The following is a 22,688-nucleotide window of genomic DNA, read 5'->3' on the forward strand; positions in this document are numbered from 1 at the left end:
AACTGTCAATCCAAGTAATGTTAATAATATTCATTCAAAAAGGATATTATTTCTGGGAAAATGCTCATGTTACATTCCAAAAAGATTATAAGTGGTTAAATAACTTTTATCATAAAGACGGTACTTCTGAGCAAGGGTTACCTCTCTACTCGCCGTGAATCGTACTTCATTTTTTCAGTATTATCTAAGTGACAGAGTTTCTTTCCAAAACCTTCTGCGTGCGTCACTAATAAACGACTATTTTACAATCGAAAAATAGCCTTCTAAAAAAGCACGATTTCTTCACTTACGTTCACAAACATGTCGACAATTATTTTTATAAGTTGTTTTTTATTGGAAAAAATACAAGTAGTATACCCTGTTACAATAGTGCATTCAGGATTTAATCTGGGGGGGGGGGGGTGGAGTTCAGTAGACGATAGGAGAATACACACTACGTATCACATACGACCGATGACTGAGCATCTGCAATGATCGCTAATTCATAAGTAGTATAGAAATAGAAGACACGACACAACATAAATTAAAAAAATGATAATTAGGAAAAAATTTTTGGAAATTTTTCTAAAGTTTTTTTTTTCCTTTCTCTTTGGGGGTATGGCCCTTCCCTCCCCCTCTGGGTGCACCACTGCTCTATTAAAAAATGCGCACGTGTCACGCTGCGATTTGTCACTTAAAAAGGTGGTAAAGTAGCGATACCAAGTACTACCCATAAATCAGACTTGGAATAACCGAAAATTTTTCAAAAACAGTTTATTGATTTTTTTTTTAATCAAATTCATTTGTACTTGAAGCAATATAACATACTTTATTGCAATTTTTGTTCCTATGTAATTCTTACGGAACCGTTGAAGAGAGTTCGTGAAACACAGCTTGGAAATCACTGGTATAAAAAATAAAGTTTTTATTTATTTATTATTATTATTTTATTTTATTTTCATAGATACTTGGAAACTTAGTGCCAACACTATCTCTAAGCCAATTTTCCCTGCTACAAAACAGCTACGATGTCATCTTAGATGAGTTGCCAATGATAAATCAAACAGTGACTTTAACTTTGCATTGAAATTCTACAGTTCCTTGATGCTGCACAACAAGAAGGAAATTATTATTATTATTATTATTATTACATTACACCTCCTGGGAGTTCAAAGATTCATCGAGGGAGGTGTAATGTAATAATAATCCACCAATCCATCAACTACATTCATCATCTACACCAACGCCATCTACCGCCACCACTAGTATTTTCACAGACAATCACAAACATCCATGCTCACGGCGGGATTCGAACCCGCAGTCTTTTTATTATTATTATTATTATTATTATTATTACGTAACATCTCCAGGGAGTCCAAAAACTCATCGAGATAGGGCACCTATCTCTATCTACAATTCTCTTTCTGCAACTATCGTCATCATCTACACCAACGCCACCTACCGCCGACCACCATGACTAGTACTTTCACAGACAATCACAAACATCCATGCCCACGGCGGGATTCGAATCCGCAGCCTTTTGGCTGGAGAGCGGATACGCTAACCACTCGGCCAGCCAGGCCGGCTGGCCGAGTGTTTCAATGAATGAAGGTCGAGCAGCTATTAGCTAGAGAGCAACTCCAGCCGAACTCTCCCATAACATTTGTGGCCCACATACCATATGTTTAAATATTTAAACATATGGTATGTTATCAGGATTTGTAAGTTACAAATCCTGATAACAAACTGTTAAATATGTTATGCTCTCCTACCATCTTAGCGGGAAAAATCGAAACATGTGCAAAAGTTATGGTTTTTATATGACTGAAAGTTGGCAAAATATCAAAGATGACTGAATTCAATTATTATTGCGCATGTCTGAGTGTTCATTTGATAGGCTGACAATGTGTGGATGAGTAATAAATAGACATACATAATTAATAAATTATCTATGACTTTATTTCTATGTTTTAAAAAATTACCTATGCCATAATACTTATTTATCCATAAGACTAATTCTAAATATTTAATTTTTAATGCTTTTATTTATTATGTTTGTGATATGCGGTGTCCTCTAAAGACCCTGGGAAGGTGCTTTTCTTGTGCAAGTCTAAGAGCAGTACTGACAGAAATACAACCAACAGTATTAGATCATTGAAAGATGTATGTGTCATATAACACAGAACAACAACTGTAAAATTTTATACTTTGAAAGTAAATAATTACTGTTTGATTATTTTCGACATCCTGAATCGAATAGGAGCAGTACTCTCGTTAGAGTGTAAGCCACTCTAGGACCTAAGAAAGCACTATTTTGCTATTTCGCTAAATTCAATAGAATATGAAAAATTAAAAGGCAGGAAACGATATTTTTGCGATTGAGATAAAATTCTGCCAGTTTTTGTCACACACCAAACTTGCTGTTCCTAGGCATCATCTTAATTGCTTAGTGAATAATGGCGGTCCAATGTTGTTGTTGTTATTATTATTATTATTATTATTATTATTATTATTATTATTATTATTATTATTATTAGAGGACTGTGTAGCTCAGTGGAAGTGGCACTTGCGTCCTCTGCGCTTGGTCGCTCGAAGTCAGACTTAAGTTGTTAGTCGATCTCTGGCACGGGCAAGCGGGTTTTTCCTCCTGGAAACTCGGGTTTTTTATCCCATAAACTCAAGAAAATCGACCGTAGTACCCACATTATTTTCAAAAGTAACATTTCTTGTTAAGGTTAGGTACCAAGAGAAGGCAGCTATAATCAGTGATAGACATGGGCCAGTTATCTCTGATTGGCTACCGGTAGATTGAACTGCCCACTCAGTCTCCAAAAGCCAGATAGGGTTTAAAGGCCTTGCCTACTCTCTATAAGGGAATAAAAGGCGTTAGCTGATTTTATTATTATTATTATTATTACGTGACACCTCCAGGGAGTTCAAGGACTCATCGTGAGAGGGCATACCACTACTTCGCTAAATACATCTCCTCTCCACTACTACTTAATTCTCCAACTGCGACACTACTATCATCAACGCCATCTATTGCCCATCATCACCAACAACAGTATTTTTGTCTGTAAATAGCGTGTGTTCAGAAGATCGATTTATCAGTACGCGGAATGAAAAACCCGAGTTTCAGGGAGAAAAAACCCTGCTACCACCGTATGAGATCGGCTAACTCACCTTCAACTGAAAAAGCCCATATAAGGATTCCCTTCGTCACGACGAGAATCGAACCCAGGTCTCTTCCAATCGAAGGACGCAATTCCGCTGTTCTTCCAATTGTGCTATATTTTATGTTCTTCCAATTGCGCTACTTTACGGCTTATGAGCCTAAAATTCTCCCATCAGACTCTAGTTTTTCAGGAAATAAGAATTGTGTTGATATACTAACTGCATTTTGTATGATACGATTCTGAAGCCTATGTATACGTGAATGTACTATATTTCAGTTATTCCGCCAAAGCTGGCATCGATGGTTTTTCTGATTAACCTAAAAATCACCAAGCATATTGGTGTTCTACATGCGTAAATACCTTATATTAAACAAGAAATGTCCCTATGGAATTTCGCCATCTTATAACTCATTGCATTGTATGCCTCTCACGTGTTTTTTACAATATCTCTTTTAGATTACTTGAACAAAAGTAGTAACAGCTCTTTATAAAAAAATTAATGCTATTTTTTTCAGCATCATTTCAGGTGTCATCGAAAGAGCTGTCCTCCTTTATAGGTGGGATAATTGGACAATAAGAATGGGCCTTCTTCAGTTTTTCCATCCCTTACTTTTGATAACTTTTCCTTTTAATACGCGAAAGTATTTCAAATTTTTTAAAAGCATTACCGAATTTGTCATCGAACCGCAAGGCCAGATTTAAAGTTGCTGTGGCAGCTCAGTTATAACTTTTAAGAAGCCACCCCCTCCCCCGTAAATTTCAGGTTATTTATAGTGAAGTAGAGGGGGGGGGGGGCCCTTGTAATGTGAGACTCTAAGCTGTAGCTTGTCTAGCTTACACGTAAATCCGGGGACACGGTCAACTGGGAGATGATCAATAGAATTCTATTCTATTGATCTACTACCCGGTAAATTTAAATAATATTTTTTGAGAAACGAGTTAAAAGAACGGCATTATTATTATTATTCGTGATACCTCCAAGGAGTCTGAAGACTCACCGCGGGAGGACACCCACTGTACAACTTCTCCGTCTCCACTGCTACACAGAACCTCTCCTACCAATCACCTACATCAACGCCATCTACTGCCCACAACTACCGCCACAGCTAGTATTTTTGGTTTGTAAATTGCACGTGTTCTGAAGGGCCAATTTGTCTATATGCGGGATGAAAAATCCGAGTTTCTGAGAGAAAAAACCCTGCAACCCCCGTATGAGATCGGCTAACTCACCTTCAATTGAAAAAGTCCATATAAAGATTCCTCCCGTCATGATGAGAATCGAACTTAGGCCTTTTCTAATCGAAGGGCGCAACGTACCTTCTTCCAATTGCGCTACGGAAACGTATACACATAAAATTTGAAAATCTCGCTTATAATTAAGTTTATTTTTTATTGTGTACAATTACGAATTTTATAAAAGTTATACTGAAATTTCCCAGGTAAAAAATGAGTCAGCTAGTTAATAAATATTTTCGTTTATATCATATTGACAATATTAATTTTTGGTTACTAAGACAAGTAGTGATGAGAGCTGGGTCCACCTTTACCACGAATTGCCTCAGTCCTGAAGATACTTCAGGTGCAAACTTTGTTTGCTTACACTTGGATAAAGGATTAAACTAAATTTATTATAATCTAACCAAGTGGGAAAAAACTTCCATCTTTCTCTAAATCCAGAGTAATTTAATAATAAGGTGGTACACCTTTTGGCAACTTGTATAGGTAAATATGACTTCTCCATTGCTTCTGCCTTGGTATCACCATTTCTAGGTCTGGATCCCTTTGCAAACTTTGTTTGCTTACACTTGGATTAAGGATTAAACTAAATTTATTATATTTCATATAGATAGTTTTCTTACAGTAAAAATTATGTCCTAATTTAACATGACAATTGTTATATTAGATTTAGGATCCTGGATTACCTATGGTCCTATTTATAATTATCTTTTAGGGAGAAAGGTTAAGTCGGTAGAATGTGCCTTCCATATTCTTCGGATTTTTAGACCATCATTATTGTTAAGATTAGGGTGATTGATAAGAATCTCACAGACCTCCTTAAATTTATGTTCATACCATGTTTTGGTGTGATGTAAACAACAGGGTGCTTTTCCTGTCAATTCCATGTAAAGTGTTCAGGGCATGATCAGAAAGACCAGCTTGATCATATTTATTATATTTAATGTCGTTTATGTTCCTTTTTTCTGGTAGGAATTGTGCGTCCTGTTTCCCTTATATAGAGCAAATTACAGGGTGCAATTAATACGGTATACTCCAGGGTGGGCCAGCGGAGGGAGTGGATCCTTGAATAAGTTGAGTAAGTTCTTTAATTTTGCAGGAGGTTTAAAGGTGGCTTAAGGTTGTATTTTTGCAGTATTCTGTTTATTTTGTCTGATATCCCCTTTAATGTATGGAATGGTTATGGTTACAGTTTTATTGTAGTCTAGTTTATTTTTGTTTTTAAGTGAGGTCTTGTACAGAATTTTGTTGAATAGTATTTTGGCTCTAACCATTTTTTAGGAAGGTATTGCTGATAACTATTAATTCATCTTCAAGTTCTTGTTCACTGGATAAAATCTTCATAGCCCTGTTTTTTAGTGTATTAATGACCTTTAGTTTCTGTGTTGAGTGGTGGTAGGAGTTTATGTGTATATAATGACCAGTATGTGTCGGTGTCCAATAAGTGAAGGAAAGACTGCCAGAAGGAAGACGTGTGACAAGTGTATCTAGAAATGGAAGTGTGTTTTCTGCTTTTGAATCTCAATTGTTAATTGTATGCGTTTGTGTTGTTTGTTTAGGTGGCTGAAGAAAGAGTCTAATGTCTGGCGGCCATGGGGCAAGATAGTGAAAACATCGTTAACGTATCTAAGGCCAGACTTCGGGTTTTAAAGAAGAGGAATCTAAAGCATGTTGCGCAAAATGTTGTATATAAAAGTAAGCAATGGGGGGAGGGAATAAGGGCGAGCCCATGGCTGTGCCTTCTTCCCCACTTAACTTTTCTCCCTAAAAGTTAATTATAAATAGCACCATAGGTAATTCAGGATCCTAAATCTAACATAACAATTGTCATGTTAAATTAAGACATCAGTTTTATTGTAACAAAACTATCTATATGAAAGAATGTTTCTCTGATGTTGTCTTAAATAGCATATAGCTTTGATGTAGTTAAATTATTTTATTTTATTTCGTTTATTTATTGTAAATTTATTTTATTTTTACTAGAAGTCAGGCCAGTAGAATAACCGTTGATCAAATCGTTGTCTCTTCGGCATACTGTGTGAAATGTAATTTAGCTTGTCTCTCTCTCTCTCTCTATATATATATATCTATATATATATATATATATCTATATATATATATATATATATATATATATGTGTGTGTGTGTGTGTGTGTGTGTGTGTGTGTGTGTGTGTGTGTGTGTGTATACTCCAGATGATGACCTTGATAGGAAGGTCAAAAAGTCGGGCAATTAAAATAATTATTTATAACACAGTTGTGGAGACCATAATTTGTGTAAAATGAATGCTGATCACCGCGTAACACTAAAGGAAAGGATGCAATACTCTATAGTGAGTAGCATAGCTTTGTAAAGGGTTGGTTCTGTCTTAGTAACTTATTCACATTTCATAATAAAGTTACAGCAGAACTAGAAAAAGATATTGGATACACCATGATACTGTTCGACTTTGCCAAGGCATTTGACAGAATACCACATGGAAAACTATTACAAAAACTGGAGCAAATGGGAATGAGGCTAGTAGCATGGATAGTAGGGTGGCTGATGGACAGATACCAGAGAGTAATACAGCATTTACCAAATTTTTGCTACGACGGAACACTTCACAAATCCTGAAATTTTAACGGAACACCTTGGTTAGAGTCGAGTATCATTGGTCTCGTATTCAATGTAAAGCTAAGTGCGCAATATCGCTGAAGCAGGCTGTGCCGCATCGCATAAATGTGACAGCACACACGGCATGCTGGGCTGCATCGCATCACATCGACCTTTCTCGTGACAGCACGTTTCCTAGAATACGAGTAGATACTTCAGTGCTTCACTTGTGCTCGGAGGTGTCAACAACCGTGGGCGGTTGTCAGCCAGCGCACGCTGACCTTCATAGCACAGTTCACACGCAGAATGAGGAGCGCCTGGTTTTGAAACATGTCTGAACTTGTCGCAGCGTTAAAACCATTCCAGGCTCATATTAATTTTGATAATTTTTCACGGAACATAATTTGGGAAACTCTGGAGCAGTATATAGTGGAGTGGAATCTAGGAGAATGATGGTGACTAATGGAGTACCTCAAGTTTTGGTGCTAGGACCACTATCTTTAATTTGTATATCAATGACATAGGGAAAGATTTAAGGGAGTTCATTCAGTTGATTGCTGATGATGCAAAACTGTAGAGATAAATTGACATTGTTTACAAAGGAAAATTATGGTCAATTTAATGTTGCAAAATGTAAGGTTATGGTTCCAGTTGAAAAGGTTGCATATGATTCATCATATTCATGGTATTGGATTGCAGGAAACTGATGAGGCTAGGGACTTGGGGATAATTATTATTATTATGTAATACCCCCTAGGGAGTCCAAAGACTCATCAAGGGAGTGCGTGCCAACAGCATAACTTGCTTAACTTTTTGCTGAGCCATTAGTATCAGAGGCTCTACCAATCGACCAACCTTTGCTGGCAAATGGTGGACAAAGGGTTAAAGTTCCGAGGGCATATTACAAAAGTTGATAAATAGCTCAATGAGTTACTTGGGTCACTACCTTAACTTGAATTACTTCCTTAACTCTAACAAGTAAGGTTAAGGAAGTTATTATCCCTTTTTATAAGGCTATGATTTGACCATATCTTTACTACTGTGCACAGATTTGATTTCTTGCGGGGGGGGGGTCAAGATGGTGACAGATCTGTGAAATACTCCCTACAAGGATAGGTTGAAGTTGTGGGTTACAAAGTTTAGTTGATAGGCAGAGGGGGGGGGGACATCATAGAAACTTTTAAGATATTAAAGGGGTTTTATAAAATTGATGCAAGCGAAATTTTTCAATATATGACAAAAAGTCAGAGAACCAGGGATCATCCGTGGAAGTTGTGTAAGAGTGGTTGGTAGGGGTGTGCAGACGAGATTTTTTTGCAAGGAGAGTGGTAAGTGAGTGGAATGGATTGCTAGAATTGATTGTGAATTCCCTGACAGTGAATGGATTCGAGGAGAGGTATGATAAGATCTGAATGCATGATGGTTGATTTGGGTCATCACCCGCGATGAGGCTCCAGACCCCATGGAGATGCTGTAAAATAATAATCCTAAATTTTTTGCTTTTCAAGAAAGTTCTGACTTTACATGTATGATTCAGAATTCTCAAAAGGTCATTAAATTCTGTTTGGGTTGAATGACAAGATGCTCACATAGAGGAAGAATACCTGGATCCAATTACGAGAACATAATGCTGCAATACCATAGGGTATTGATCTCACGGCTGATGGGATTTCACATATTTCGGCTTTGTATAAAAGTAAACTAGCTTTTTCTTTTTTCTTTTTTTTTTTTTGGAAAGCCGAAAGTAACTCTAGTTTTGAAAAATTAAGGCTACAAGGCCATTGTTTTATACCTGTAAACTGCATATGTTCTCTCGTGCTGGCTTTGCGGATGAAAAATCCTCACCATGCCCGCCACCACTAAAATTTGCAGGTCCTGGGACCAGAGTACAAATTGAGGCCCACATACTCCATGTATATATATATTTAAGTTATAACTCAAGCTAACAAATAAAAAAATAAAAAAAAACCATGCTAAAAAGAAATAATAATAAAAAAATCCCCGTGTGGTTGCCGGGATAAGAATAGCACCAATGTAGCTCATGCATGTCGTACGAGGCGACTAAAATGGATACCCAGGGAAGGTAATGGATGGCAATGCTGTTGCCAATGAAGTTCTAACTGAGGCTTGGCTATTGCTGTTGCCCTCTAGCCATGATCAGGGCTTTATAGCTCAATAACACCTTATCCTTACACTGTCCTCTACAGACAATGAGAAATATGAAAAGCATTCTTGCTTCGCCCCTTTAAGCCAGTCCTTATAAGGACTATACGAAGCTAACAAATTGTTAAATAAAATGTTCCAACTTTCTTATCTTCTGCTTTATCCCACCTTCATAATGACAAAAATAAACAAATAAATAAAAATATGTGCAAAACTGTGGCTTTTCATGAGTGAAAGTCAGAAAACATCAAAGACGACTGAATTTAATTATTACTACATGTCTACTTGTTCTGCCCATTAGTCAGCTATGTTTGGATGAGTAATAAGATAAAGACATACATAATTCATAAATTACTATATATTCATTCCATAAAATTTATTTTTCTTGTCTTCATTTTAGTAAAATCACTAATTATGTTGTGTTAATCAAGATTTTCATATAATTTGTTCTATTGACAGGAATGCCAAATTAGATAACTTTCGAGTTCACTGTAGTTCTTGATTTTTTTTTTTTTTTTTTTTTTTTTCCCAGGAAATTTGGAGAAATTTCGCTCTACTGAGGCAATGACAACTGCAGTTGTCAACAAAATTCTTAAAGCAATACTGACATTCGGAAATGAACAATGAATTTTGCAGTCATGTTAATGATTGTAATGGGGTTGCCTATGATAAGTTATCGTTATCCTAGAAAATATTACAAAATATTTAAATTCCATCATATTTGGGATCATTTATACTGTGATTTTCGTCGTCTCTCACAGCAATTTCCTTATATTTTATTGAAATGTCACTTTTGCTGCGTGCAGTTTCTTTCGATTTTGAAAAAAGAAAAAAAAAAAACATTTTCTTTATATTTTTAATTTGAATCATTTTAAAAGTGAAATAGTTAAACTCAGATCGGTTTGGATTTTTTAAGCTTTTGCAAACATTATTAATAGCAAGTAACATTTCAAACCAAATAACTGTGGATGGCGCAAATTCGAAATTAATTTAATTTTGCACACCAACAAGTAAGATTCGCTCTTTATTTGAGGATCTTCTGTTGTTTCCGCTAACTCTCCTAGTGGATTCGTATCTTGTCTAAATGAAATCTAATTTATTTAACAGCATTTAATCGACATTCCCATCGTTTGTCCAAGAGTGGTTGTAAAATCAAATTTGATATATTTCACCCAGATACTCCATCCTTGGGCAGTCCAGAAAATATTATTATTAGTAGTAATAGTAGTAGTAGTAAGAGAGACCTAGTGAGTCAGGGATTAATCGGAGGAGGCCTAGACACCAGCTGTCACACCTTTCTTTTCATTCATTCGCACTATCTCCAAAGGCAATCCGTTCCAATTACGTACCTTTCAATGAGAGAAAAATTTAGCTCTCGATCCCTTATTCACTGCGGTCATTTTTAACTTTCATGGACGCCATCCATAAAATGGAAAATTCCATCTTCTGGTATCCTGCCTCAGTTGGTGTTCAGAATCTGCATTCCGCAGTCCCAATATCATCTTTAGCATTTTCCTTTGGCTCTGACTTCACTATATTACCATCACCGTGGAAATCAGACCTATGCACAGCAGTCAAAGTGAAGTCGTATCGAGTCCTTGTGTAAGAAGGAAAAATCACTTCCTTATCCTTACATGTTAAGCTTCGTATCAGCATTACAATTATCATCTGAGTTGTATTTGAAATCTTTGCTATATGGCCCTTGAACTTCGACTTGCTATCTGCTATCATAAATCCCAGCAATACAGCGCTCTTTTTGTAGAACAATAGGTGCTAGTACTCAATTCTCTGCTCGCAGGAAAAATCGAAAATTAAAACGGTATGAAAGAAAACTAAAAATTATCTACTGATATTTTTACTTCATAGTGTGATAATGTTTTTTTGAAATAGAACAACAAATTACGTACATAGCGCACAGTTGATTAAACATAAATTTGTGTACAAGTATATAAAAAATATGTAAAATGTATACCATAATTTAAATATATATATAGCAAATATCATAACAATAATAATGAAAATTTTATTGAATAGTTAAGCTCATTTGCATACTAGGTAAACGTGTAAAAGTTACTGAAGAAATTTGTAACAATTAGTGTAAGAAATAATTTGTAATTTCTTACAAATATCTAAATTCCGTATTGTTTACCGTCCCAAAAGAACAGAAAAAAAAAAAAATCTCATTACAGCAAAGTGCATAATAATCTGGTCTGATTATATATCGTACATAATATTTGAATTATTCCAAAGAATGTCATGCTATTGGCACAGTTGAGGGCATGTCTCCTAGAACAGTACTTCCCAAACTGTGGGCCGCGTCCCCCTCGGGGGGCCGGTAGTTTTGTTGAGGGGAGCCGTGAAATAATGAAAACAAATTTAAAATGTTTTAAGACTAAGTGTGCCATGTCAAATGTGTGTGTGTGTGTGTGTGTGTGTGTGTGTGTGTGTGTGTGTGTGTGTGTGTGTGTGTGTGTGTGTGTGTGATGCTACAAATGTAATATTTGCATTTGATTTTTGCAATATTCGCTGTGTATGTTTTGTATTGAATATAAATACAACAAATATTATAATAATATATGTCTGTAATACGATTTTTTATTTCGATGGGGGCCGTGAAATATTTTAATTTTTCCAAGAGGGTCTTTACATCCAAAAGTTTGGAAAGCACTGTGACCTCAACAACTTCAAGCTATGCACCATACATAGCACAGAGAAGGCTTCTGGATTTTCGGCCAAAATTCTGTCTTGTAAAACTTTTAATTTTACCAACCATTTCATTAATTTCGAGTTCATTGTTGCGTTCTTCTGGTAGTTTAACAAGACATATAATAGATGCCAGTTGTAACATAGTAGAATGAAATAAAGGATTCTTAATGTATTGTTTAACATAGCTTTTGTCCCTGGTACTATCTAGTTGCACTGAATAATATATATATATATAAATAAATAAATATATATATATATATATATATATATATATATATATATATATATATATATATATATATATATATATATATATATATATATATATATATATATATATATATATTTTTTTTTTTTTTTTTTTTAATGTATGATTTCTTCTCTTACTTTGTTGTCCATTAAGTTAATACTCTCATCTTGAAATCTCCCTCATAGATAGTGATAATTTGTTTCATTATTTTATTTTATTTATTTATTATTTTTTTATCAGTCTTGCGTGATCGGAAATTCTTGCATCAAACTGAATGGTTTGTTAGCGTAGATCTATGTGAGGAGAAAGGAGTTCATTTCAAGAACGTGGGGGATGAATTTCAAGGGCGGATGAAGTTGCATAAGAGAGACGGGCTATTTAAATAGATTCGTGTGTCAGTTGAAGAAACTGCAAGAGAAAATAATGACTTAAGTAAATGGAAGACAGGAGGCAAGAGGTGATGTGGAAGAGCAGGAAATTAGGCTAGGAGAACTTGTGAATGGAGAAGATGCATAGCATGAGAAAATAGAGAGAAAAAGGGAACAAAAGACAGCCCAAAAAAATGGGAGATCGATGTGGACAAGGAGACATAGTGTGAAATTATGGATAATGGATAGAGGAGTGGATGTATGGAGAGTACAGAGAGAAACGACTGAGATGGCTAGAGATGCAAGGCCAAGGTTTAGATCTAGATCTAGGGAGTAGTGTAAGATCGAGAGGAACGGCCTGGAGGATTATGGAGGAGCCCGAGAAATGGGCTGGTGAGACTTGTTATAGAACCAGACATGCGCTAGTATGTATATTTACGAATGCCAGAAATATATTCGAAATAAGAGGAATGAAACTGTGGCTCTGATAGAGTTCATCCCCCCAAGAATTGTTGGAATGAGTGAGACGTAGTTGGATGAGATGATATCCTGACAGGAGGAACAGAGATGGGGGAAAATTATGTTTTTCTGTTAAGACAGAACAAGAGAGAGAGAGAGAAAATGAATGCTGCTTATAGTAGTAGAAGAATTGTGCCTATCCAGGGTGGGCATGCAAGGAGCAAAAAGTAGCGGTGGTTTTGAAGCAGTACAGAGTGAAGTGGAGGTGGACGGAATGAAATATTACTTGGGTATTGCTAAGGCCTGATAATGCGGAAGGCAGTGAGAAAGAAATGTATAGGCAAATTGGTCTAGCTAATAAGAAAATTATGATCATTATGAGCGATTTTAATTATGGTAATATAGATTGGAAAAAGAGACATCTGAGACAAAGAAAATTAATTTCTTGAATTTTTGACAAACAATCTTAGGCAGTACGTAACTGAGGGCACATAAGGTCGTGATGGTCTTGGATTAGATTATCTCGTCACACGATGTTATTGTAAATGAGGTGTCAAATCTTTCATTTCATGAAAGTGACCATAAAGCAATCACTTGAGTGTTGGCCAGGCATATGACGACTTCTCCGAAAAATATATGGAACTACAAAGCTATTGATTACGATAATCTCAGGAGATGGCTAGCAGAATGGAGAAATGGATGGAAGAGAGATCAATACTGATTTGGGACCTGCTCAGGAACAGCAAGATCTTCTTTCCATCCATTTCCTCATACCATGATGTAGCTGCAAGTCTGTGCTGTTTGGTAGAGGCAATGCTGAATGCATTCCCAATGTCAGGTCAAATAAGATAGGTGTGAAATAGATTAATGAACAGGCAAAGAATGTAGTTTCACAAAGAGTATTATGGTGGCAGCACAAGATGAATGATAATAATCAGTTGCATGAGGAACGCAAAGAGCACGCAAGAAAGGTGACTCTCTTGGTAAGGGTAAAAAAAAAATTGCAGTATGGACAGCAGTTAACTAATGAGGGCCAAAAGAAATCCTAGGATTTTTTTTCGATACATGGCCAGAAAAAAATATGATTATGGTCGTATGATATCGGTTAAAGAAAAATAGTAAATGATAAGCACTGAACAGGATGTAGTTGAGATGATAAATGAGCAATTCAAAAGTATTTCCTCCACGTGGAGGTAGTAGTATCATACAGAAGTTTACAGCAGCGAGAAGAGAAACGGGGGTATATGAGGAATTGATTAACTCGATGGCATATTTCATAAGGCAAGTGACAAGACTGACTTCGAATTACAAATCAATACGTTTGTCTGTCGTTGTGGTCAAAAGTGTTAGAGAGTCTAATGAGGACCAAAATTCAGAATTGGACTGACAATGGCAACATTTTCTTTGATGGACCTCATGGGTTTGCTAAAGGAATATCATGTTTTAGCAAACTATTTACTTATTCTAAAGGGGAATAAGTAAAAAATGCATTGGACAAGGGTGGCATATTTAAATATTTCCAAACCTTTTGATAGATTGCCATATGCAAGCTGGTAATTAAATTGGAACAGATGTTGTTGGAAAGTAGATGTGACCTGGTTTGGAGGTTACCTTTTTGATACCACCAGAAGGCCATATTACAGGGCGATATCATAGACGAAGGAATTCACTAGTGGTGTGCTCCAAAGGTCTGTTGCTGTTTAATTTGTACGTAAATGCTACTGGAAGGTGCTTGATTAGTAATATACAGTTGTTTGCAAATGATGCGAAAAACTATGAGGAGTAGAACGGATATCACAGCATTGAAAGAGGAGTTAAATATACTGGGTGAAAAGGCAAATGAATAAAGTTACTGGTTTAATGTAGCAAAGGGCTAAGGTTTTAAAATTCGATATAAGACAAGTAGGAATATATTAGACGTGGAGGAGATCAGGAATTTAAGAGTGGTGGTAGATGTAGTGGTAGTACTTGAAATTTCTAGGACATTTTACTAAAATTGCGAGGACAGCACAATATATTATGGCAATGATGCAAAGTAGGGTTGTTTTGATTCCATTGTATAGGGCTTGATCAAATGGCATATGGATCACTGCGCACATATCTGGTCACTTGATTTTCAAAAGAATAAAGAGATGTTGAAAACGTTTCAGACGCGCCTGCCTACCTGCAAAACTGATTATGATGACAGATTGAGGGAATGCAATTTGCAGAGTCCAGTAGATAAGAAGAGGAAGGAGGAGGACATGATCGAGACATATAAGTTGGTAAGGGGGTTTTTACTGGATTAATACGGATGAGATTTTTCGTATGGATGGAGAGATGGAGGATAACAAGGCCATCCCTGGAAGCAGCACAAGAAGAGTGTGCCTAAGGAGGATAAGGAGTAAGTTTATTAAGGTGGGGGGACATGATCGAGGCATAAAAATTGGTAAGGGATTATTACCGAATTAATGTGGATGAGATTTTTGGAATGGTGGAGAGGAATAAGAACAAGTGTCCATTTCTGGAAGCTCTATAAAGAATGTGAGCAAGATAGGGAGGTAATCAGTAGGGTTTTGTGTGTGTGTGTGTGTGTGTGTGTGTGTGTGTGTGTGTGTGTGTGTGTGTGTGTGTGTGTGTGTGTGTGTGTGTGTGTGTGTGTGTGTGTGTGTGTGTGTGTGTGTGTGTGCGTGCGTGCGTGCGTGCGTGCGTGCGTGCGTGAAGAGCTACAGTGACTGGGAATACACTGTAAGAAAGTGTGGTGGGTTGCAGAGATTTAAGTCATGGTACGATGAGCTGTGTGTGTGTGTGTGTGTGAGAGAGAGAGAGAGAGAGAGAGAGAGATTTTGAGTATTTTGACTCCAGGTATGTGATAATAATAAATTTCGAAAAATTTTCGACTAAATCTAGAAAATTTATCCCCGTTGTGACACACATGAATGAGTAGCTAAAAGAATTCGCTGCATTCAGACATTCTAGTTTTCATTTCTATATTGCATCCAAGATAAAGTGATATTCGCTTGGTTGTGTATGTCGTTCTTATCAATTGCTTTATGCAATTTGATTTTAAATGTTTATGTTTTATCTCTTATTCAATAAATTGATTTTTTGCGTGTCTGGGACATGTAGGACCTTCTAAAGCAAGGAGTCCAGGTAAGAGGCTCCTCTTGCCAGGATCTACGAACATTATTGTTTGCAACTTCCATATGAGACTGGCTAACTCATCTTCAGTTGAAGTCATAAAATTTCTTCGCTTCCCGGATGAAACTGTAATCTGGATCTTTTCTACCAAAGGACATCGTCGATATCGATACTGAGGTATCAATATCGACATCATCTGTTAAATATCTTAAGTTTTGTCTTCAAAGGTAGTAGATGAATTTCGTCGATTGGAATGATACTACTGTCATGCTAACTGGAGACCTGAAGCTTCAAAAAGTTCCATGTTTAGTCTCTAGAGCTAAGTTTCCGAATTATCACCGTGGATGAGTGGATACTAGTAAGGCTTCACACTTTCGTCAGTGGATTAACATTGGGGAAAAAAAAAAGTAGCAATCACTTCCATAGTCTTCTGGTCTTCCTGAATACAATTTGAATATCAAATGGAAATGATGCATGTGTCCTGTTCAGTGGCGGCTCGTGGCTTGAAATCGTGGGGAGTGCTACAATCGAAATATACATACACACTGTAAGTACAGTGTATACGTGTTTGGATAAAATATCAAAATTATCGTAAAAATGTTTTTAAAAAATTAAATATTAAAAAAATATTGTTTATTATCAATAAAATTATACAGTTTGGAATAATTCAAAATTACTTAAAAATAAAATATATTCTTCTTGTTTTGTTTCATGAAAAAATATTGTTTATTATCGAAAAAATTATAGTTTAGTATAATCAAAATTACTTTAAAATAACATCCATTCCTTTAATTGTAATTAAAGGAATGGATTTACAATTACATCCTTTAATTGTAATGTCCAAATATTTAAAGAGACGGAGTAAACACGATAAACACTCTACTACTGGAGCAAACTGCATATAAACAATAGTGGAACTGCGCAACGGACAGTGCCGCATTACACTAATAGCTCGCATCTCACTATGACGTGCATATGCTTGCGCGCGTAGCAATATAACACTGTGGTAAATACAGTGCTGCTAACGTCCTTCGCCCTCCTAAGTGCTACAAGATGGATTTTTATTATTTTTTATACAAAATAAGAGAATTGTATAGAATTGTTGATGATAAAATTAAATATTACAAGCAAATATAAATAAATTAATAAATATATTTATATATTGAGAAAAATTGGGGGTACTGAAATTCCGCAGTGCCTATGTACGAGCCGCCCCTGGTCCTGTTACAACATGAGTGTTGAAGTCCAGAACTTTTTTTTTAATCGAAAATGCAAACTGATTCACTTTCTTGATCAGATGGATGAATACTTATTTCAAGTTTTAAATGTCACTTCGCGACACATACTCGCAGAGCAAAATGGATGAGCACTGTTCATACATTTAGGAAAAACTTGTAACTGCAAGATGCTCGTAAACTGTATGAACAAATGAGCAACTATACCAAAAGGTAGTCTATAGAATCATACAATTCTAGTTAAGAGAAAGAAAATGCTTAATCATATGGAAACAAAAATGAAGTGATGTTCATAAGTGCACAATAGCCAGGTCTTCCTTGTCGTGGTATTGCTCTCATGACATATGAGCAACAGCGACACGCACACCTGTCACATTATGTGATGAGGGAATCCTTGCACACCCGGCATGTACGATATCCTCACGGTTCTTCATCTTCCTCCTTCGTGGTTCGAAGAAACTGAGTCATGCTCACCAAACCAGTAATGAAAAGAAGAGAGTGTTCGAAAGCATGAAATTCGGCCAGGGAAGGTCTCTTGATAAAGCTTCAGTGCATTTCTGGAAGCTGACACGTCTATAAAAAAACGTGAACTTATCTTCTACTGCAAAACACCAAGTATGGTTAGAAACGCTGAAACAAATAGCAACTTCCTTTGGGGAATAAAAGGTATTAGTGGATTTTATTTTATTTATCTTTGATATGCGAGTCCTGTCAACCTTGACTATACTTTCAGTTACCATAAATTTTTGTTTCTAGTATTTATTCCTCCATAGCTCAGTCAATTTCAACGAAGTCATTTGGTTGGACATTCCTAGGGATCCCAGACGTCCCGTAAAATACGGGATCGTCCAGTTTTGGGCTAATGCGTCCCGTACTAAATTGGGCGAGACAGATAAAGTGGAGTGTACCGTTTGTGGCGGCTTGTTTAGCATCGAGCATGGCGGAAAGTCCAACATTGCCCAGCACATTGCTACGAAAAGACATAAATCTGCATCTCGAGCTAGTACAAGTGTAAAAGTCAGTGATTTCTTTACCAAGAAAGATATGTGGGAAGTGGAAAAGAATCTTTCTAAAGCAACTTAAAGTGGCTTAATAAAAATATGCAGCCTAACAATTGGATTTACTATTTGTTTACTTATACTTAGTAAAGTGTGTGCATAGTAAACCTTACCACGCACACACTTGGAAAGTTAGATGGATGCGCGTACTAAACTTTCACCCTCAATCATAAGTGTCCCGTATTTTTTTCCAATGTATCTGGATCCTTAGACATTTCTCATCCGTATGTCACTTTCAATAAAGGTGCTAGTATGCCATATCGTTGCAAAAAAGAAAAAAAAAAGCACTGGCATACAAAATTATAAATATTTAGGCATAAGAACTAACCATGTTATCTTAAAATTATGGTTATGAAAGTCGAGAACATTTTGCAGGTCGTGGACCTTAAGTAGTGCGAATTATTAGTAGCAGTAGTTTATTATTCGTATTTCATACAGAGTATTAGCAAGTTGATAATTTTACTCTACAATAAGTTATGCGAAAACAAATAAAATTCGAAACTCACAGAGCAGTGAGTGGAATAGTTTGCCTCTTGTTGTGGTAGTGCCTCTAGTATGAATGAGCTTAAAAGAAGGTATGAAAGCTGGTTTGAGTGATGCATATGTCGATGAGTCCACGACTCCGTGAAGGTCTCAGATCATAATAAACAAGTTTAAGATTTAAAAAAAAAACATAAAATTAAATTAAAAAATAGTGGTACACAATTCAACCGTACACGATTATTTCATTTTATACACAATTAACTTTCTTCTTCTTCTTTTTTTTTTTTTTTTTGAAATTCATTAAAAAGAAGAAATGTGTACGTCATATTTCACTTCATCTGTACTGAAACAAAACGACATACCTCAAAAATTATGACAAAACACGTCACTAAATGGACAATTATCGTTCATGAATATATAAGCACTAAACCTGATGTTATATCTTTCAAGTATTCATTAGACGTCTATTTAAGCTTTCTATAGATATTATGTCAGGTATAACAAAGAAATATATAATTATTATAACTTATTAATAAAATGAATAGAACTGCCTCATATCGAGAAAATATTTCTCGCACTTTCACCAGCAATACTACCATCCACCACGATGGATCCATTGATTGTCCCGGGCTTGCTATCAGCAAACAACTTAACTCGGGGATTCAGTGACGCAGTCCTCCCACTGCTTCCTGAATTGTCTAATGTGAGTGTTTCTGCACTCATAGCTGCTTTTTTTTTAGCAAACGAAAGGAATGCTGACCCCTTCTTAACCTCATTAACTGTCGTGACCAGTAAATTCCGACATGATATGCTGCAAACCACTGTCGTACTGTTGCGATGAGTCCTTAGAGGTGTCACATAATAATGACTGTTCTACTATTTCACTAGATTGCGACCCATCTCTCAGACCATGATTTTTTTACTCTTCGTCAGCTTTTTCTAACATCAAAGCTCTAGGACTACCTCTGGCGGAATGTTTTTCTAGTTGTCGATCGTAAAACTGGATCTTGAATAAAATTTTAAAAGCTTCCAGTTTTTATTTTTAAGGTTTTACTTTTTTTACTCTGTACAATCTTATTTTTGTTTTCATTTTTTGGCGTGTTCAATATTAAAACTAAAGAAGCTAAAGTCAATCGAAGATGAAATAGTTATATTTATTAGCAATTCATGCGTTTTATTATTATTATTATTTTACTTTTGTTTCATTCAGTGATTTTATACCCTTGTTAAACATGCATACACAATGGGGTGTCCAATATTAAAATACACCGATTTTAATTACGCCAGCACTGCGTTATGACTTATTAACAGACATGTTTGTCTATCTTATCTTGCTCATTTAGGTTGCAGTCTTACCCATGATCGCGTTGAGTTCTCTTTCTCTCACACACATTCTATCATTCTAGTTTGCCTGCGTTATTATATAGTCAGGAATGGACATTTGGTACCGTCTCTGACGAAGTGGTGGATTCCATAGATGATGGGTGTGTGTGTGGGGGGGGGGGGGGTATATGCTTTTCTAATTATTAACTAGTCACTCGTGTGCCATGAAATACATTGCTTTCATAAATTTCGATTTTTTTTAACAAATATTGCAAGAATCAAGAATCTGAACTGTTAATAATCTGAAATAATATTTACTGTTACCAAACTGAAGCCCCTGGCGACAACGCAACGCAACTTAGTTTATTATTAATTAAATCTTTACAGCTTCAGCTAACAATAAAAATCCCATTTCCAGGCCCAGGAATCCAAACTACTAAATCGGCAGGTAATGATCATGTGTACTTCTCCAACGTCATTCATTAACCAATAGCGCGTCTGTAGTTAACTAGTTGGTGTGATTAAAATCCAGAAGGCACCCTCGGGCTGACGAACGAAAAACGATTACAACTATCTCTTTGAAATTAGAATATCGGATTTGTTGATCCACACTGTCAGTATCGATTTGCTATTGCTTGTGTGTGGTTTCCCGTGAGTGATTGAATATATATATATATATGGCAAGTTTTTTACCTTGGGTATAATATATGTTAAAGATACCAAGTAATTTTATAACCTTGGTTTTAAATCCTTTTCACCAAATAAGCAAACAGATAAGTTTGTGCCTGAACGTAGTTCAAGTCTCATATATATAGTATTTCATTAAGAAACTTTTTTTTTAAAAAAAAAAAAAAGTTTAACTTTATGCACTTGAACTTATGAACAAAAATAGTTGGAATTAAACGTTTTGAATCGGTTAAAAAGATTTTGCTGATATACAAGCAAAACTTTTCCACTTTCCGGAATAAATAACTTAATGTAGTCAGCATTTATCATTAATCTATTTATTGTAACTATCTCAATAAATGACGAGAGTGTTTTAACAAAGCAAACACCATAAAGAAAAAATAAACTTCAGAAAATTTACAAAATATTTTGAACCGAAAAACTATTTTGTCAATTCTCTTATTGCACACCAAAATACTCAGCGCCTGCTACTGTATATATAAACTGGTATAGTTTACACATTGTATCCCGGTCTTCTTTAGCGGTAGTATTTTTTCTCTGCCTGAAGTACATTAACACATATAATGTAACAAATGAAAGAAACTACCAACATTTTCTCTCTCTTATCGTCTTATAACACAATGACGTCATGCGCCGTAATTACGTAACAGCTCGTAAGGTCAATTTTTATAGCGTAAAGAGCGCACGTTAGGATACGGAGATGGGGAAAACTTAAATTAATGTTTATTTGTTTTAATGAAAAACTTCTAGTACTATTTACACAAAAAAATTGGGTTATATGCCAGCAAAATACTTCCACTTATCTAAAACTTAAATTATAAATTAAAATTACATTTGATGATTGCCTTTCGTTAACGTTAACTATACCTTCGGTTGATGAGCTAAAAGCATCCAGATTCAGCTCATTCGCACGTGTTTTGTAAAAGGTTTATTCGGAACACTGGTGATTCGAACAGTATTAATATATTTTCATATCAGCATACTTGAGTTTGGATTCTGTTGTGTTTACAATTCTGAAAGAAAAAAATACTATTCTGGAATTTGTATATTAATTATAAAACGCACTCTGAATTATTAAAAAAAATAGAGAGCTACTGATAGCTCTTAAGACTATCTGATATTTCCAGTTTATTAACTTGTCAAAAACGTCGGCAAGCCGTAATATATATATATCTACAAGGCAGACCTTTCAACGAGATATTTTGTAATTAATGGACTAGCCATATTATTAGATTATGAATCTGCGTTTGGAATGGGTATGAATTTATTATTATTTTGATAATAATTCCAGTCAAATACTAATGCTTTATATGAGCTTACCTCAGTTTTTGTTATCCTATGTCTTGCCAACTTCACTACGGCGAAATTTCCTTTGCCGATGGTCCGTTCGATATCGTAAAATCCGACTCGAATCGGCCCCTTTGGCTTTTCCGCCATTCCTTCCCATTGCATTAAATAAAATTCATTATCAACATATATCCTTCATTTGAAATGATATCACCTAAAGCGTGGCTGGCATCCTCTAGTCTGAGGCATGCTGCCACTCTCCGGTTCCCAACCCTCATTTCATGTTGGCGTGCGCTGGTTACCGAGGAGTGACGTCAACGTAACGTCAGTACTATCAGCTTATGAGAAGATCTTGTGCTATTCGCACACTTATGACGTCAAACCTTATCGTTTTACCATTACATACAAAGGCTTCTTGTCGTTCATAGTTACCGACAAAGGTTTATTGGACGGAAGAAAAGATTTTACTAGTTGGCAATAAATAATGCTACCAACACGTCTGTTGTGTGCATTACTTTTACACACACTATTAGCATATGACATCTCTTCTGTGTGTGTGTGT

At 35.8% G+C, this 22,688-nt stretch overlaps 1 protein-coding gene across 1 annotated transcript in view; it reads right to left on the reverse strand.

Annotated features, from left to right (window-relative positions):
* Positions 1 to 22,374, reverse strand: part of LOC150109293 (serine/threonine-protein kinase SIK2-like) — a 279,608-nt gene extending 257,234 nt beyond the window's left edge. Inside the window, exon 1 of the mRNA XM_090407035.1 lies at positions 22,160 to 22,374. Coding sequence (XP_090263161.1) covers positions 22,160 to 22,291 — 132 coding nt within the window. The 5' untranslated portion in view covers positions 22,292 to 22,374. The remainder of the gene's footprint in view (positions 1 to 22,159) is intronic.
* Between the last annotated feature and the right edge of the window lie 314 nt (positions 22,375 to 22,688).

Source organism: Typopeltis vanoorti, chromosome 2 (assembly GCF_054136105.1).
Source record: "Typopeltis vanoorti isolate ZY-2024b chromosome 2, IOZ_Tvanoo_1.0, whole genome shotgun sequence".
Lineage (NCBI taxonomy): Eukaryota > Metazoa > Arthropoda > Arachnida > Uropygi > Thelyphonidae > Typopeltis > Typopeltis vanoorti.